Source organism: Phocoena phocoena, chromosome 6 (assembly GCF_963924675.1).
Source record: "Phocoena phocoena chromosome 6, mPhoPho1.1, whole genome shotgun sequence".
Taxonomy (NCBI): Eukaryota; Metazoa; Chordata; class Mammalia; order Artiodactyla; family Phocoenidae; genus Phocoena; species Phocoena phocoena.
The window spans coordinates 110718435-110737620 of NC_089224.1; the positions used below are offsets into that span (position 1 = coordinate 110718435).

Here is a 19186-nt window from a genome sequence, read left to right on the forward strand (position 1 = left end):
AGAAGTGAAGTATCTAGTTCGCGGGACACGGACAGCTCAGTGCTCTGTAGGCCTCCTGCCAAACTGCATGCCAGACCCTCACTGGGCCCCACCGCCCGAGGCCAGCTCCCTTGCCTTCGCCCTCCGTCAGAAGTGGGCAGGGGCTCTGAGCACAGACGGCTCTGAATTCTGGCAAAGGGAGTCAAATGACACACTGACAGACTAACTGAAGTAACAGCTACCATTTCAGTATCTCCCATGGGGTTTCACACTGCTACTCCATTTAAACTTTCAACCGCCTTCAGAGGCAGACACTGGTATCCTCATTTTGCAGATGAGGAAACTGAGGCTCGGATTTTGAGTGACTTGGCCAAGGTCAACAGAGCCAATGACTGGCATCACTGTCTGAGCCCAAAATAGCCCCGGAGAGACGATGAGCCAGCAGTGGTGGCCGTGATGCCGGCAGCTCACCTAGAGTCTCACAGCTTGTGTTCCGGGAGCACCGCCCGCTGTCCCTGTCCAGAGACGACAGCTGCTCGTCCGACTTGCTGAGCTTGCCTATGCTGCTGCAGGGGGACAGGCGGGGCGACTCGCCGCCATAAGAGTGGCTGCCGCCCGACAGTCGTCTCTGTGCGTAACAGTCCACGTCAAAATCCTCCCGGCAAAAACGAAAACAAACCAAGTCACTCCTGGGAAATGGTGGCAGAGACCAGGGGAGGGAGCCCGTACGTTTACTCGGAGAAGGAGATACCGGCAGGCTCAGCAACCCGCTGGAAAGGCCCGTCTTTGCTGTAGGCTGTGAACGCCACTTCTGCGCCTCCTGAGAAAGAGGGCCTGTGCCAGCGCTCAGAGCTCAGTGCGAGGGAGGCCCTGGGGCCGGTCTCGGCCTCCCCACCCGGTGAGGGAACTCCCACCCCAGTGCGGAGAGCTCCTCCTGACCAACGCCAGGGACCACTGGGTTTCTCTCAGCTTCAGGAACCAAATCCCCAGACCTGAAGCCTTCCTCTGCCTTTCTAGATGGAGCTAATTACCTGCCTATTAATTCCAACAGGCAAACTGGAGCCACTGGTGGCTCGACTCATGGGGGCCACGACGGCCACTCGGGTAGGGGATGGAGCCGACTGTCTCTTCTTCGGTGGCAATGCTGGTGGAGGACTGAAACAGAGCAAGGAACCCTATCAAACCAGACACCCCACAAAATGCTTTAAACAGATGCTGGGGTATGGGAGGTGGGTTCTTTCATTATCAGACACTTCACACCTGCTTTTCACACTTTCAACTCCCATCCCATCAGTGCCAAAAAACTAGTATCCAAAGTTCTTGCTTTTCTTTTCGTAACAAATGGTACCAGTTTTTGCTTGGTTAAGGCTAAAAGGCAAGCGGTCGGGAGTTCTCAGGGTGCGGGGCAAGGGAGGGCGCTGGGCCAGGCTCGCGTCCTCTGGAGACGCCCCTCCGGAGGAAGGTCAAACCGCCAAGGTGCCTAAAGAGCAGGTTCTGACCCTAATGGCACCGTCTTCTTTTTGGCTCATCCTACCCATCCATTCATGAAATTATGACATAAATAGAGGAGGGTGCTAGAAAAACAGAAAATTACCTATTATCAACCACACGAATGCCAGGTAAGGGGGGTTTGGGGGGCGCGACCTCTTCATCCGTGGAATCTGGGAGCCCCTCGGCCGACTGCGACAGGCCGGTCGTCTTGTTTAGAATCTCCATCTCTCGATCTGTCAAGGGGAGCTCAGACTGGCTGGAGAGTTGAAGAGAACTTGGGGTTACAGAAGGCCACAGAGAAAGTCCTGAGAGCGTGAGGATGTGACCAGGGCAGGGAAGTCAAGGGGGGACAGGGACGGAGGTGCCCTGGACACAGAGCTGACACTGTGCCCTGGGCTCCAAGGCAGAGATGGGGTTTCAGGTCTGGTTCGATCATCCACAAACAGCAGAAGCTTGGCCAAGTCCCCCTGCCTCTGCACCTCAGTTTCCTCATCTGTAAGAGGAATCTCTGGACTAGATGATGTTCTAAAATGCTCCAAGTGTAGGTTTTATATTTTTACTAGGGGCTTGTAGTAGAAGTTATTGCAAGGCCTTGTAACTGTCCACATTACACCCTCAGTTTCCTTTCTTGATAAAGTTAAATGCTCTCAAGTCAAACCCCTAAAACCCAACCCTTCAAAGTTCTTTCTAATTATGGGAGGAAGCTGGTCAAGAAAAGTATAGGTGGGTTTTGACATCACACACTATCCTTAGAAAAGGTCACGCTGACTATTAACCTGGAGACCAGGCAATTCTTCAGAATGGGTGTGAGCTACACACACTTTAAAGTAATGCAGGCTCTTACCCAGAATTCACTGAGAAGGGAATGTGGGCCTCACAGGGCCTGCCTGATGTGGGCTCCGGACCTGGCTCCCCTTCTTTCTCAAGTGTAGATCAACCGTGACCCCAGATACTGGAGGGTCTGGTCAGCACTCACCCGTCGGGTTTGCAGGCTGGGGAACTGGGTTTCACTGGGCTTGTTGGAGACGGATGCCCCTGCTTCTCGATGGTAAGTCTGACAAGCTCCTACACCCCACACAAGAGAAAAGCAGTGAGACACGAGGAAGGTTCCTCACCGTGAATGTTCCCAACCAGGTGGGTCAGCTGTCTGTCCTCCACTGCCCACAGATTCCTCACTCACCGTAAGTGTGCGTATGATTTGACTTAGGTAATCTGCCTGACTTCCCAGAACGTCCCCTACCCTCCAAAAATACCTGCACAGCACATCGAAAGTTTCAAGTGCATAAAGGCACTTCCTTTTGGAAGGGGGAAACGACAAGCCCCACTGTCTCAGAATGACTAAGTTCATCACACAGACCAAACTCCTGGCAGAACAACTGCCAGTCAGTTTGTGGAGGAAGAACTACTACCCTTTAGTTCTCTGAAGCCATTATACAATGTGCAGGACGCTGCTTACTAACAATCAAACCTCTGGTCTCGGGGAAGGTGGTTTCCCAGAGTGAGCTGGCCATGGGTGTGGCAGCAGCTGGTATCCTGAAATGACTGGTGGGAATCTTTGTCGATGGACAGAAAGTTTAGGGCATATTACCCGGCAGAGAAATGACTTTAGAAAATATTTTTATAAATAGGAAAAAAAAAAAAAGGTGATTAGGGCCTACTTGGTTTTTTCAACTAGAATGCATCTTCCTCCAATTTGATGAGTTTCGGTGATTGCATACATCATACAAGAATCACTCCAAAATACAGAACGTTCCCACCACCTTCTCCAGTCAATCTGCCCCATCGCAACCACTTTTTCACTTCTGTTTCTTGGATCACTTCTGCCTAGAACTTGAAATAAGTGGAACCATACAGTATGTACTCTTTGGTGTCCATCTTCTTTTTCTGAACAGCTTTAGGCCATAAAATTCAGCCTTTTTTTTTTTTTTTCTGTACGCGGGCCTCTCACTGTTGTGGCCTCTCCCATTGCGGAGCACAGGCTCCGGACGCGCAGGCTCAGCGGCCATGGCTCACGGGCCCAGCCGCTCCGCGGCATGTGGGATCTTCCCGGACCGGGGCACGAACCCGCGTCCCCTGCATCGGCAGGCGGACTCTCAACCACTGCGCCACCAGGGAAGCCCAAAATTCAGCCATTTAAAGTGTGCAATGCAATGGTTTTTAGTCTGTTCACAGTGTTGTGCAACCATCAACACGATCCATTTTAGGACTCATTATTACTTCCAAGACAAACTCTGGACCTTTCCGTGGTCCCTCCTCATGTCTCCCCAGCCCTCCCGGACCCACAACCACTAATCCACTCTCTATCTCTACTCGTCGATCCTCTTTTGCTCAGTGTAAACACCCACGTCTCTGTGTGCCTGAGTAGTGTGTTCCGTGATGTTGCTGAGTTGTATTCCAGTATATGGATAAACCCACTATCTCTTCATTCATTGCCCTGTTGATGCACACCTGGGTAGGACCTACCTGTGTCACATGAGAAGTTCAGGCTTTCAGCATGAACATCTATTTCTAAAGTTACAGAGGAGGCAGCAATGGAAGAAGGTGGGTAATACAGCAGTGTGCCCCCAAATCAGACTGCAAAGCCTCTCCCAACTCAAAACACCCCACACAGGAATCCCGACAAGTGTGGTAAGGCAAAGAGTTACTATGATGGATGGAAGTAATGCTTTGGATAGCTTTTCTAAAAGATGACTTGTCAGTATACATAAAAAGCTTTAAATATTTGCATACGTTTTATAGTAATTTAGCCCAAGGAAAATGACACGGATGTGTACAAAAATTAAGCCACAAAGAACGTTCACTGCAGCATTCCGTGTAACAGGTAATCAGACGACTCAATATTCCATAATTAAATATTCAATACTAGGTACTGATTACATAAATTAAGATAGACTTAAACAATGGACCATTATATTACCATTAAAAAAACTCACAAGAGGGCTTCCCTGGTGGCGCAGTGGTTGAGAGTCCGCCTGCCGATGCAGTGGACACGGGTTCGTGCCCCGGTCCGGGAAGATCCCACATGCCGTGGAGCGGCTGGGCCCGTGAGCCATGGCCGCTGAGCCTGCGCGTCCGGAGCCTGTGCTCCGCAACGGGAGAGGCCACAACAGTGAGAGGCCCACACACGGCAAAAAAACAAAACAAAACAAAACCTCACAAGAATATATGATAGCGTGGAAAGACAATACAATGTTAAGTGGAAAAACAGCCCAGACGGTACACTGGTGTATACACAGTATGTTTTGGAAACAAAACAAAACCAAGAACACACGTATAGGAAAAAATACGGCTATGAAACACCCCTTATTTTCTTGTTTTTGCTTCTCTGCTTTTTCTTACTTTGCTACAATGAACATGTATTACTTCTGAAATACGAATTAAAAGAAAAATAAGGCATACTCCATATAATCAGAATCAGTGTCACCCCACTCTAATAGTTTCGATGCCTATTCCTGGAGAAACGTGGAGGGTTGAGATCGCCAAGAATCAAGTACTGGAAGAAGAAAGGAGAAGGTTGGCATTTTCCTGTTTTCACCATCTAGGAGTTAAACATAATCTCGCAAATATTTAAGGAACAGCTAACTAGCTGGTGATTAGAGACAAGGCGGAGAGACAAGAGACGACGTCATCAGGAGAGAGAGCAAGTGGCGTGGAGGCCGGCCCCCCGCACCCCATCGCCTAGAGGGGGGTGGGGAAGGCCGCTCATCCAAGAAGCCCATCACCAGGCCACACAGAAGAGCACTGCGGCATCAGAGGGAGTCGAAGTGCCTTGGAAGCGCCACACTCAAGCTCACTCTCTCTACAAGCAGGGCAAAGGAAAAGGGAGGAGCCTGTACGCTTGCATCTGCTGAGGCAGGACAAAATTCCACTAATTCTTCATTGATTCCTGAGCAATTATAATTAGAATGCCATCTTTCTGGAGAGGCAGCTGTGTGAACTCAACTAAAGAACGATGGCAAAAGAACCACGCGATGACAGGCACACATGTGCAAGTGGGCACCCGAATTCCAAGACAAAGTCAGATCCCAGAACTTAACCTCCTTCACCCCAGGCCCAACAGACCATCACAGGAGGGGGCAGCTTTCCACATTCACCATGACCTTCCAGCCCAAACACAAACACACCAGCCAGAAGGTCTTTCACTCTCAGCCTGGCTTCTCTCTCACAGGCAGAAGGGCACCCTTAGAATGTGCACGTACCCGGCGACTGTGCCAAATCCCTCATCTCCTTCAGAGCCGACCGTTTGTAACCTGGCCAGAGCCCAACTCTCCCTACTGAAGCCAGATTTCTGAGAGATGTCAGACTTTCCAATCCTCCTGAGGCACAGGTTAGGAAAGACTGAGAGAGACGGCACATGAGGCTGTGTCCAGAGCCGGCAGCTGTAAACCAGACAACCGCCAGTTCACCGAAGAGCAGTTTTCAGAGCCCGAAAGGTACCCGGAAGAGCACCTTTCTAAATACACAATACTTTATTTCCATGTTCACTCTACTCATATTGAGTGATCACAGAGACACTTCCATCTTCGATGACCTTCATCCAGTCAAAGCACAGCTCGGTGCTCAGGTAAGAAACAGTCCTATCTGTTTTTGTCTCCTCGACCCCTGCCTGGCAGAGGGGACACAGGCTGCACGAGGAGAGGCCCAAGTCCTCCAGGTTCACGTGGAGAGAACACGCACTTTAACTGGAAAGCGCCCCGCCCGCAGCCTGGGCCTGCTGCCCCTGCTCAGGCCGCATCCCGACCTGTCACTGTCTGTCCTCTATCACCACGGGCTCCTGTGCTTATGGCCATGACATGGCCCCTCTACCGGTGAGTGGTCCTAAGACGAGTTCTTCACCAAAGACACTGGGTACAGGCCAGTGGGGAGTTTCCTGTAACTGAAGTGGCATAATGCAGTCACAGGGCTGTCCAGCCCCAGTATGACCTTTATGATGACAACAAGGGACCTTCCCTGCCCACATCCTAAGTGGGGGTGAGGCAGCGACAGAGCAGAGGAAGTGCCTTCCTTCTCACATGTGCTCAGGGAGACAGAACACTAAAGCAGACGAGGTGCCAGAGTGCACTGGCCTGGCGGTGACTCCTCAAGTCAGCTTCTGGAGGCTCACAGCAGCCTGAAAACAAGGCAGCCAGAGGAGATCTCAAATTCCACCCTGAAAGACGCTGAAGAGACCAGCCCAGAAGCAGTGCCAGGCCCGGATGGCAAGGGGGGAGGGGCATAATTTTAAAACTGGGCACTTGTGTCTTCAAAATAATGAGTTGGGGCCAAACACTACAACTCGAACAACAAAAGTTTTCAGGGTTCACCCCAAAAAAGGCCCTAAACAAGCTTACAGATTATTGAAAGACCTTCTCTTGACATTTGTAACTAAGTAGAACACGTGTGGGTCCAGAAAGGAGATGCTGCTGCTACAACTCCTAGCTGGATAGGATGTCCTTCTACTCCTAACACACTTGAGAATGAAAAAGAAGTCAATGTTCAGTGCAGTTCTTCAGGTTAGCAGATTTACTAGAAAAAATACTTAGTGAACTGCTCAGAAAGTAGGTTGGGGAGGGCTTATCTTAGTTTAAGCCACCCTATTATTTTGAAAAAAACAACAATAAAAGTACCCGTAAACCCTGAGCGTATGAAGCTGAAATTGAAGCATGATGATTTCTCTGACTTATGAAAGTATATCCACAACATTACTACATGGCAATTTCCTACTGCACATAACCTGCTGTCTCTTCCCCCTTTCTTATTCTTCTTCTTTTTTTTTTTTTTTTGCAGTACGTGGGCCTCTCACTGTTGTGGCCTCTCCCGTTGCGGAGCACAGGCTCCAGACGCGCAGGCTCAGCGGCCATGGCTCACGGGCCCAGCCGCTCTGCAGCATGTGGGATCTTCCTGGACCGGGGCACAAACCCGTGTCCCCTGCATTGGCAGGTGGACTCTCAACCACTGCGCCACCAGGGAAGCCCCCCCTTTCTTCTTCCCTCTCCTTCTCCTCCTTTGTAAAGCAGTGGAATACTCAGACCACTGCACACAGGAAATACTCAAATACATGCCACATAAGAGGGACCATGTAGACACACCAAGAAGAACTATTTCAAATGACTGCAAAATGATGGATAACCTGAAGGTCAAAAATAACTTTGAAACATCTTTAATACTTTCTAATAATCATACTGATGGAGGTGGTTACTGTTATTCTGAGACTGTTGTGTTTGTATTGTGAAAAAACAAAATGAGTCAAAAACAAATGTTGATATTTTTTAAAACAGGGATTTTCAGTGTGGGGGGAAGAAAATTAAGATATAAGCTTGATGAGGTTAAGTAAAAACCAGTATAAACTCAAGATGTATTTTCTCTTAAAGAAACTAAACATGTGATCAATGAGTAGCAATGAGGAACCCTGGAGTGAGGTCTCTAAACATCATTCCCCAATAAAGGGAACCAGAGCTCCTTAAAGGAATGGCTGATTCCAGGTCGGTGGTAAGAAATGTACAAGGTAATTATAACTCAATAATAAAAAAAAGATAAATAACACAATTTAAAACTAAGCAAAAGACTTGAATAAATATTTCTCTAAATAAGATATACAAATGGCCAATAAGCACATGAAAAGATGCTCACCATCATTAGCCATCAGGGAAACGAATATCAAAAACCACAGTGAGATACTACTTCACACCCACTAGGATGGCTACATCAGAAAAAGCCAGTGATAACGAGTGCTGGTGAGGATGTAGAGAAACTGGAACCCTCACGTGCTGCTGGTAGGGATGTAAAATAGTCCGGTAGCTTGTTACGAGATCACACACAGAGATATTATATGACCCAGCAACTGCAGTCCTAGGTGTGTAACCAAGAGAAATGAAAACATGCATCCACACAAAAACATGTACCCGAGTGTTTGCAGCAGCATTACTCAAAATTTGGAAACAACTGAGATGTCCACATGTCCACGAGTAAATAACATGTGGTATATCCATGTAATGGAATATTATTTGGCAATAAAAAGAAATGAAGTACTGATACATGCTAAAACACGGATGAACTTCGAACACATTATGCTAAGTGACAGGAGTCAGTCACAAAAGGACCCACAGTATATGATTCCATTTATATGAAGTATCTAGAAGAGGCAAGTTTAGGGACTTCCCTGGCGGTCCAGTGGTTAAGACTCTACGCTTTTACAGGGGACGTGGGTTTGATCCCTGGTCAGGAAACTGAGATCCCGCATGTTGTGTGACATGGTCAAAAAAAAAAGAAAGGGGCAAAGTTATAGAGCCAGAAAGTTCGATTAGTGGCTGCCTAAGGCTGGGGTAATGGAGAGAAATGGGGGCAGGGTATGGGGAGAGTACAAAGGGTATGGGGTTACTTTCTGAGGCAATGAAAATGTTCTGAAGTTGACTGTGGTGATGGCTGCACAGCTCTGTGAATATACTAAAAATCACTAAATCGTTTTAAACTGGGTGAACTGTATGGTATGGGCGTTATATCTCAATAAAGCTATTACCACATACACACACAAGTGAGTACAAGATGAACCTGGAACACCTTTTCATATCCCAAAGTGAGAAAACGATCAAAGACTTCTGGGGCCACGTCAAAATGAACTCAGGAAACAATCCGAAGAAGCTGTCACTGTTCAAAGATGGGACTTGAGCATCAATAAGGATAACTGCAATGGACTGGACATATAAACTATGTTTATTTACATCCCTGAGTTCAGAATGCTATATTAAAAAACTCAATCCAGGGCTTCCCTGGTGGTTCAGTGGTTAAGAATCTGCCTGCCAATGCAGGGGACACGGGTTCGAGCTCTGGTCCGGGAAGATCCCACATGCCACAGAGCAGCTAAGCCCGTGCGCCACAACTACTGAAGCCTGCGTGCCTAGAGCCCGTGCTCTGCAACAAGAGAAGCCACCGCAATGAGAAGCCCGCACACCCCAATGAAGAGTAGCCCCCGCTCGACGCAACTAGAGAAAGACTGTGCACAGCAACGAAGACCCAACACAGCCAAAAATAAATAAATACAAATAAATAAATTAAAAAAAACCCCCAAACCTCAATCCAATGGTCATGTTAGATGATACTAGGAAACACTCATTTTGATAACTGGTAAATGAAGGAAGGAATTAAGCACTGATCCTGCCTTTCCCCCTGAGAATTATAACACAGGATAACCTTGATTGACAAGGGGAGGTCTCTTTTAGTGTATTCCAGCTAAGGAATGAGGAAGGGATGGCAGAAAGAATTATAATGTCATCATTTTACAACTCCAAGGAATTAACCCATCTAGGCAATAACCATCAACGGCTATTAACATCAAAAAAGGAAAGATGCCTCTAGATAGAAGTGCACAGCAGCACCTAGGAAACATTCTTCTAGATACAAAAACATGAACCTGATTCAGCCTAGTTTTGCAGGAAACTCAAGGGACAGAGGAACATGTTAAATAACACTGCATAGATGTAATCAGCAAAACCAGAGTGTGGGAGACTTCTCAGAGAAACAATCCTTCCCTAAAAAAAAACAAGTTGCAAGGAGAAAAATACAGAGAAGGGAGAACTTTAGACAAATATTCATGAGTTATAGTGTTTGGACTTTATCTGGATCTGAAATTGAAAAGCAAACTGTTTGAAAACAGCAAACTATACCCTGAAGGCCAAATCCAGCCCAGGGCTTGCTTCTGTAAGGCCCTCAAGGTAAGAATGCTTTGCTTAAAAAAATTAAATTAAAACAAACAAAGAATATGCAACAGACCAATATGCAGTAGAGACTATGTGTAGCCCCAGAAGCCTAAAATATTTACTACCTGGCCCTTTACAGAAAAAGTTTGCCTTATCCTAGAGATATGCACTAAGGTATTTACAGGTGAATGGGCATGATGCCTGGAACTCGCTTCCAAATAATCCAGGGGAGTAGGAAGAGGTCTGGAAGAAACAAGATTGGCCAACTGTGGAAGTTCTGTGATGGGGCTACATTATACTGTTCTCTTTTTTGCAAATGTCTGAAATTCATCATAAATGAGAATGAATTTTTTTTTTTTTTTCTGTACGTGGGCCTCTCACTGTTGTGGCCTCTCCCGTTGCGGAGTACAGGCTCCAGACATGCAGGCCCAGCTGCCATGGCTCACGGGCCCAGCCGCTCCGCAGCACGTGGGATCCCCCCGGACAGGGGCACGAACCCGTGTCCCCTGCATCAGCAGGCGGACTCTCAACCACTGCGCCACCAGGGAAGCCCATAAATAAGAATTTTAAAATAGGCTGATCAAGGAATAAAAGAGGTGGCTCATCTGAGATGTCAGTGTGGTAGAGATAGCTAGTTGCCCCACAGTATCTGCTCTTCCTTATTAACAGAATTTTACTTGGGCATATGACCAAGTTCTGGCCAATAAAATGTTAAGTGAAAGTTCTGTGAGGCCTTTGAGGAAGCACCCCTAAATGGAGAAGCCACAACTTCCTACTCTCTTTTCTTCCTGGCTAGGTGGAATGGAGTCATAATTCATGGAGACTGTAACAGCCATTTTGGACCATGAGGTGGAATCCATGTGTGAAGATGGTGGGAAAGCAGGATAGGAGACCACATCCCTGGCCATTTTGTGAAAATGCCACGCTAGCCTTGGACTGTCTGCCTATCTGTAGGCTTCTTATACGTGAAGGAGAAATAAAGTTCTATCTTTTGAAGCCAGTATTATTCTGGATTTTCTTGCAGTCAAGTCTAACCCTAACTGATACAGTCAGGAAAATATTTCTTTCAAAATATTCCTGCTATTCAAGGTGAATCTGGTATACAAGCCCAATTTTTGGGTGGTGATGGTTAAATGACAGAACTGCAAGTATTCCAAAGTTTCCCCCCAGGTCAGTGTTTTTTTTTCTTCCAATTAAAAAACGTGTGTGTGTGTGTGTGCGCGCGCGTGCATGTGTGTGTTGTGGGGGAAGAGACTGGAGGTCTTAGAAGGGAGATCCAAGAAGGTCTGCAGAGATGGTAAAGCAGAGTCCAGAGAGATGGGTTAAGAAGCTGTACATCTGAGATAAGAAGAAAAGCTGAAAAGGTGAGATTAGGAAGAGTTGCGGTCTTGGTTTTGAAAGGACAAACTCGTGTATCTGTTTGACCTTGAGAAGCTCAGTCCTCCAACAGCCAAGACCTAGGCTGGAGGTGGTTCCTACAGCAAAGGGAAAGTGAGGGCCTTTGAATTCCTTCCAGACGGTCATGACCATCTGAGTCTCAGGCTCCCATTGGTAAAGCACCTGCCTGGGTCAGATTAGATAGTAAGAGAGGTCCATCCTTCGACCTGAGTTAAGTTGCCCAAGGTTACAGAGCTAACAAGTGGCATTTACATGGGGGTTTAAATGATAGATGGTACTGCACATTCAGGGACAAAAACAAAGTAATCCTGCTTTACAACACTTTTACAACCCTCAAAAGCAAAATTCCATTTAACAAGTGAATGAGTAACTTGGAAGATGGTGAGTCAGTTTACAGGAACATGCCAACACTTTCCCTCCAAGTGGGATGATGACACCCTCATGGATGTAGCTCACCTCTGCACAGTCCTGTCCCTCCCAGCCCACTGAAGCTCCCTCACACCATGAGGACAGGAGCTTATAAGGTGTCCTAAGCCTGACGGGGACAGTGAGAGCCTGATGGGGACAGTGAGAGCGGCTGGAGGCCAGCTGGTCTGGAGGGGAGACACACTGAATCCCTTGGGCCGAACCATGAATCTTCCTCCTTGTGGGTGGCAGCTGAGGGTGATGGTGAGAACACAGGGTCTGGGGTCCAGCAGGCCTGGGTGTGAATCATGCCCCTGCCACTGACTACTGACTACTGGTCTGCCTGAGACTGTTTCCACATCTGTGAAGCAGGGGATCACACCCACCTTGGAGGTCGTTATAAGCATTAAGTGGGTAATACACGTTAGCTATGATTACAGTTGAGACCTTAACAGCAAACGCCGACATTACAGTGTCTAAATCGTCCCTGTGGCCTTGACTGACTCCAACTATGAAAAACTCCTAGCGACACAGGCCAGCTCCTGCTCATCCTTTAGGCTTTAGCCTGCCTGTCTCTCCCTGGGGCAGTGTCTCTGATCACCCTGAAATTGAAGGTCCCCCCTACACCCAAGTAAGACCACACGCCATTCTTCCTTTATAGCACCAGTCCTGGTTATAATTATACAATTACAAGTTTTTGATTGCTGTCCTTTTCCGCCTTTAGATTCTAAGCTCCATCAGGTCAGGGACGGTGCCAGTTTTGTTTATCACTATATTCCCAATTCTATCACGCTGCCCCGCACACAGGAGTTTCTCAATAAACGCTTCTTGAATAAATGAAACAAAATTTAACGTACAGAGCTCCTCACCTAGAGAATCTTTGTTCTGGTTACAGTATTTTAAAAACAATTCTGGAAAAGTTCAGACGCTGACAGGTTCATAATCAATAGGTGTCTCTCGCTTTCTCTCTCCCTCCCCCTCTCTTATCCTGGTCAATTTGAAAAATCTGAGAAACTTTTCTTTTAGACAATTTTTCAGCTGATACAGTGGCACATTAATGATTCCATAAAGGAAGTGCACTCGGGAATGTCACAAAGCTTCACGCTTAACTCCCTCTCTTCTATTTTGGATGTTCTGACTTGTTTCGAAACATCTAATTATAATCAATTTGGTAGAAGGAAGCCTTAACAATGTCACCTGAAAAACAACACTTGTCAATAACAGCATTTCCAGAAGTCTGGACAGGAAGAGCAAGGTGAGGCGAGCCCGAAGCGCACACCCCCCGATGGTGAAGTGGGACCCAGGTCACGTCTCACTTGCCCTGCTGACCTCAGAGAGCGGCCGGGAGGCTGGAATGGGAGAATGTGTGACTGGGCGCCAGGTCTGGAAAGCAACGTCAGGTCCCACACAGCAGCCACCCTGGGCTACATCCTTAAGTCTCACCAGCCAAAACCGATCGTGCAGGACCTAGTGACCTAGTAACCGTGGGGAGTGAAGAGAACGGGGAACTGTCAGAGGACACGCTGTGATGCCGCCCAGTCAAGCCTCCCTCTACGTGAGCTCCATAAAGCCCCAGCAGACACAGCAGCACTGTTCACACAGTATTGGACGTGGGGAGCCGCCCAGACCGCATCAGCCAACGCGGTTCATTCCGGAGGAGTGTGTAATGTCCAGCAATGCTTTCTTAGACTCCCATCTGTAATTTTTACCCGTTGGGGGTCCTTATTCTACTCTCCAGAGCTTCTGGGGAATGTCAATCCAAGGAGGCAGCATTCAGGAGTCTAATGGCATGGTTGAGTGGGGAAGGAATTGTTTGGACCTAGGGTAAGTACCTTGGCCACAGTTTTGTACTGGAGGGTCTAGAAAGGAAGAGAACACAGTTTTTCAAGCCAAGAGACCTGTTTGCAAAGCATACATCTAGCACCACATAATTAATAATAAACAGCAGCTAAGATCTGAGTGTTTAGTATGCCCAGCATCGTTCTAAAAGCTTTATATGTATTAACTAATTTAATCCTTCCTACAACCCCATGACACAGGGTACCACAACTGCATGTATTTTGTAGATGAGTTAACTAAGGTACGGAGCACTTGAGTAAATTGCTCAAGTTCACAGACTAGTAAGTGGTGAACCTGGGATTCCAATCTAGCTGGGCTCTACTCTAGTCTAGCCCGCTTTCCACTACATTATCCGGCCTCCCATTCCCACCGCTCACAGCCCCGTCCCAACCCACAGGATCTCACTGTTTCATGCTCTACATCCTGCCCTGCTCCTCATCCACTGGGACTTATTTTCTCAATTAAGGTTTGTCCCTTGGACCTCAATTCCAGAACCTCCAAGGACTTCACTTCCCGCCGTAACGATGATTCATAATTTCCTATTATGCCATTTCTGACTTCCCTGGGTAGTAAATTCACAGACCACATCATGGATTTCAAGTACAGTTAGTTTCATTTCTTACTCACGTCAATCCTGCTTTTCTACTAAGAATCCCAGAAGTTCTTAGAACATGAAAAGGTAGCAGTTGACATGCTGGGAGTTTTGCTAAAAGTCAGTGCAAAAGCAATTTCCACTGGACTTCATCTAGCTGGCGAGCGTGCACAGCCAGAGCTGTAGTATAAAGATTACCTGTAGATTTAACACAAGGCCCAGTAAAGGCTGACTGCTTCTGGAAGCTTTTCTAACTATCAGGACGAGTAGTCCAAAGGTTATATTCCTGTAAGAGTCACCTGTACCACGGAGAAACAGCTGTGGGACAGGGCAGCACCCAACAGCAGAAACACTGGAAGACGTGCACTCTAATGTACAAAGTTCAGGCACAAGTTCTCATGTGACAAACACCCAGCAGGGAGGGTGCTCCAAGCCCCTGATGAGGACCATCTGGAACCTGCACGTACCTTCACTCCGTCCAGCACGGCTTTGATGACCCCCTTCACAGTTGTCACCATCTCTTTATCTTCTGAGTTCACACCTTCTAGCATCACTTGGTCAGACCAACGAATGAGGTTGGCGAGACTTTGGTACACTCGGCTATAGCAGGAGGAGAGGGCTGAGCTAGAGGTAGAAGAAGATTTTTAAAAGAATATTAAAAATCTAAAGCATGACCATCACTTTACGTCATCTGTTTAGCAGAGAACTAGTTTCTCAGTGACTAGGGTTTCTCAATCCTTCTTTCTGTAAGATCTGCACCTCCTTTTAATAAACTTTTCCTCCCTGAATCTATTTCCTCACATCCCATCCTTTTAATAAACTTTTCCTCCTTGAATCTATTTCCTCACATCCCATCCTTTTAATAAACTTTTCCTCCCTAAATCTATTTCCTCACATCCCATCCTTTTAATAAACTTTTCCTCCCTGAATCTATTTCCTCACATCCCATCCTTTTAATAAACTTTTCCTCCCTGAATCTATTTCCTCACATCCCATCCTTTTAATAAACTTTTCCTCCCTGAATCTATTTCCTCACATCCCATGAAGATTTTGTGGAGCTTTATCTTCCAGTCTGCTATAAAATTTTTTTCATTTCTCATATATAATGTATAAAAATTCCACCATGATAGTTAATATGCATTTTCAAACTTCACATCCTCCACGAGATTCTGATAACATCTCTCAAGGAGTGCCTCATCTTCCTCTCCTTCTAGTAGGTCAGACTGTTGTACACTTCTTGCTCTGAATTAGATAAAAATTCATGTTATATTGTGTCACAAGGAGTCAACAGGTTTGTGGAACTTTAGCAGGCAGGATCCTTTAAAGGAACAGCCTTTATTTCTATTAAAAATTTTTTTTTGGATCTTAGTTCCCTGACCAGGGGTCGAATCTGCACCCCCTGCCATGGAAGCGCAGAGCCTTAACCACTGGACTGCCAGGGAAGTCCCAAGGAACAGTCTTTAAACATGAGCTCAAAGAGATCTGAAATTTACTAGAATTCCTTCTAACATGGGCTCAGCTTCACCATCCCCTGCAATAAACCATGGCTGAGATGTCAGAGGAATGCACTAATGAGGAGTATTTTAAGGAGGACAAGTCAGAGGCGAGGTGACCTGTGGTGACGGTAGGTGGGGGGAGGAGGTACCAACTTCAATGTGACACCAACAACTCAAAACAGAAGCCCTGAGCACATCTGGAGGCCCCGACGACTGTAGAGTGGAGGCCAAAATGAAGAAGTTTTATATCTTCCACATATTTTTAAACAACTAAAGATACTTTTCCCTAGGATTTATGGAAAGGATTATTTTGCCATTTTAAATATTATGTATTACAATAGAGGTAGAGCAAAAATGCAGAAAATATGTGGGATGCTACCTCCTCCACTAAAAAAAAAAAAAAAAAGAATGAGGCAGACATTTAGGAGCCAAAGATATACTTTTTCCCCAAAAATATAATTTTGAGAAAAATATATAATATTGTAAGATATGATTAAAACAGGTTCTAAAAACAAAGACATTAAAAAAAAAAAAAAAAAAGCCTGAACCAAACAATGCTCTAATGAGAAGCTCTTCAGAATCAGGTAAGGAGGAAGAGAATTTCCAGGAGGTCTGAAGTCTCCACTTAGCCATTCACTCGGCTCCGTGCATGTTCCGGCAGGAGGAAAGAAGAGTCAGAAAGAATGAAAGCAGCTCCTCAAGCCCCATTAAAAACAAGAAAACTTTACAAAAGGAACCCCAAGAAAGCCAGGGTTTGGCTGCTTTAGAGGACGATACAAATGAAAAGTGTTTGGTGTCAGACCTATTCTCTTCCGAAGGAGGACCGAGAGAATAAAACACAACTTGCAGACCTGCCGGGGGGCCGGACCATAGATGGCGTCGTCCTGAAGGGGGGTGTGCTTCTAGCAGTTCTGTTCCTCCTCCCTGGCAAGGCCAGGCTAGGCCTCTTTTTTTTTTTTTTTTTTAAATTTTATTTTATTTTTTTTTGTGGTACGCAGGCCTCTCACTGTTGTGGCCTCTCCCGTCGCAGAGCACAGGCTCCGGACGCGCAGGCTCAGCGGCCATGGCTCACGGGCCTAGCCGCTCCGCGGCATGTGGGATCTTCCCGGGCGGGGGCACGAACCTGTGTCCCCTGAATCGTCAGGCGGACTCTCAACCACTGCGCCACCAGGGAAGCCCCCAGGCTAGGCCTCTTGAAACAAAGACTGTGGCCTCCCACCCGCAATTATTAAATGAAAGAGGTGGGAGGGGTCACTTTTACGTGATACTTAATTCCTACCTGCACTGGATGTTAACATTTCCCTGAAAGCACCTAAAAATGTTGGTAATTGTGTCCACCCTTCACATTGTGAGCTTGCAAGAAGAATATTCCTGTGTCTTACTGTCACGGGAAGGACATTAAAAAAGGAAGGAGGGTCTTGTACCATCAAAATGTCCAGCGGACCAGTCGTTGGTCTGTTTCTGAAATGGAGCAAAGCTGTCTGCACTGAGGGCAAGCAGGGACCCTGCTCTCAAACATCTCTGAATGTTCCACCACCAGGAAAAGCCTCCATTCACTGCCCACACTGAACAGCCAGCTGCTTGTTCACAGGTCTGTCACCACTGCCCTTGGAACCTAGGGGAGCGTGGCGAAGAGCCTACCTGCTAGGGCCCAACCCACAGAGAAGAGGCAGGAAAACACCCTCTCAGCTAACAAATGCACAGGAGGATGAGATGATGGAAGGAAGCTAAAAGAAACATTTGAGGAGCATTTTAGATCATCTCAGGGAGATCAATAAAAGTATCATCAACGGGCTTTGGAAGAATTTCAGGAGGATCAAATCCCTTAAAGGGTATTAGCCAAAGGACTACAAAGAAAAAAAAAGAAATCATTATTCCTTATGGCCACACCCAGGCATTTCTCCTTTCCCCTCTAGAAAACTGTTATAGACAGCAAGTGATTTTTGTCAACTATAAAGTAATTATAAAACCTCCCCATGGACAAAAAAAATGCCCCAGACCATTGTCCTATTACTCGGTCAATTCTTCCAGAGCCTGCATGTCTAGAAAGTAACTTCCCAAGCAGAGTTGCTGGCTGACACTGCAGGAAGCGACAGTCCTAGCAGCAGCGCCCTGTCAACGCTGTTACAGGGCTCAGTGAAGGTGACTGTCCTGGACGCTCCCAAAGAGGCCTGGCACGTGAGGGGATCCGCCCTCATTTCCCACAGCGCCGCCGGTCGGCGCCCTGGTGTGATCACACTCTGCTCACAGGACGGCTGGTCTCGTCCCTGCCGGGCACACTGTGCCCGCTGGCCTCAGTTCCTTTGCTCTTCTCCTTCTCCCGCCCCCACTGCCCATTCAAATCCTGCCCTTCCTTCAGGTCCAGCTGCAGCATATCCTCCCCCAGGAAGTGAAACTCTCTTGTAAGTCTCCCTCCTTCAAAGTCAAACAGAGCTTCCACTCGGTACCATCAAATCGGCACTGTCGTACAGTGGGGGCGCTGATTCTTTCAGATCTGAACTCTCCCACGGTAGGCCTGTCCCATGAGAAGTGTATGAGAGCATTTCATAAGAGCTACCTGTGCGTCTGAAACCCAGCATACCGTTAAGCACGTTCCCTCAAAGGAGAACAGCACCGGGCCTGTCTACAAGCTGGGCACTGGGCTACCTATTGGAAAAGCGTGGTGCTGGTCTCACAGAGTCCTCCATGTGGAGCAACTGAACAAGGCGCCAAAGGGACTCGCTTCCTCAGAGGCTTCCTGTACATGACAGCAGCCTGGCCTGGAACGTGAAGACAGAGCAGGGGAAAGCCCTACCAACGCCTTATCCTTCCCCGCCAAGTGGCTTCAGTGGGCTTCCAGCCAAAAGACCACCATCCACAGGGGTCAGCAGAAGCTCCAGGGCAGAGAGCTTCTTGGAAATAAAGATACTGTTTTATCTCCCAGAAGAAGAAAACTATGCACTTCACTGTCAAGTTCTGAAAGCAGTTTACAAAAGCTTAGCCTCATGGGGCTGCAAGGACACTAAACCATCTTGAGGAACTGAAACAGAGAGATGTTTATCCCGAACAGGTACCAGGGAAGAAAAACAAAGCCAGCAGGCATCTGACAGCCTCTCAGGAAGAAGCTCCTGATAGGCTCTCGCTGAAGATTACATTTAATACTGCTTTCCTTTCTGTATTTAACAACAAACACAGGGGCAAGCCGCTCACTAACCTTTCAGAGGAAAACGAACTCTAGCAATAAAAGCATTACTCCACAAAAGCTGACTACACTTCCGTACCTGGCTTCCAATGAATCCAGGTGCTGTTTGGGAGGACCTGGCTTGATGCAATTA

The 19186-nt window shown here is 47.1% G+C and overlaps 1 protein-coding gene across 5 annotated transcripts in view; it reads right to left on the reverse strand.

Annotated features, from left to right (window-relative positions):
* Positions 1-19186, reverse strand: part of RAPGEF1 (Rap guanine nucleotide exchange factor 1) — a 139420-nt gene that overhangs the window by 43078 nt on the left and 77156 nt on the right. For all 5 annotated transcript variants that reach the window (XM_065878425.1, XM_065878422.1, XM_065878424.1 and 2 more), the window contains 5 exons: positions 14844-15000; positions 2447-2535; positions 1574-1726; positions 1011-1134; positions 451-634 (listed from right to left, as the gene is read on the reverse strand). In XM_065878425.1, coding sequence (XP_065734497.1) covers positions 451-634; positions 1011-1134; positions 1574-1726; positions 2447-2535; positions 14844-15000 — 707 coding nt within the window. The remainder of the gene's footprint in view (positions 1-450; positions 635-1010; positions 1135-1573; positions 1727-2446; positions 2536-14843; positions 15001-19186) is intronic.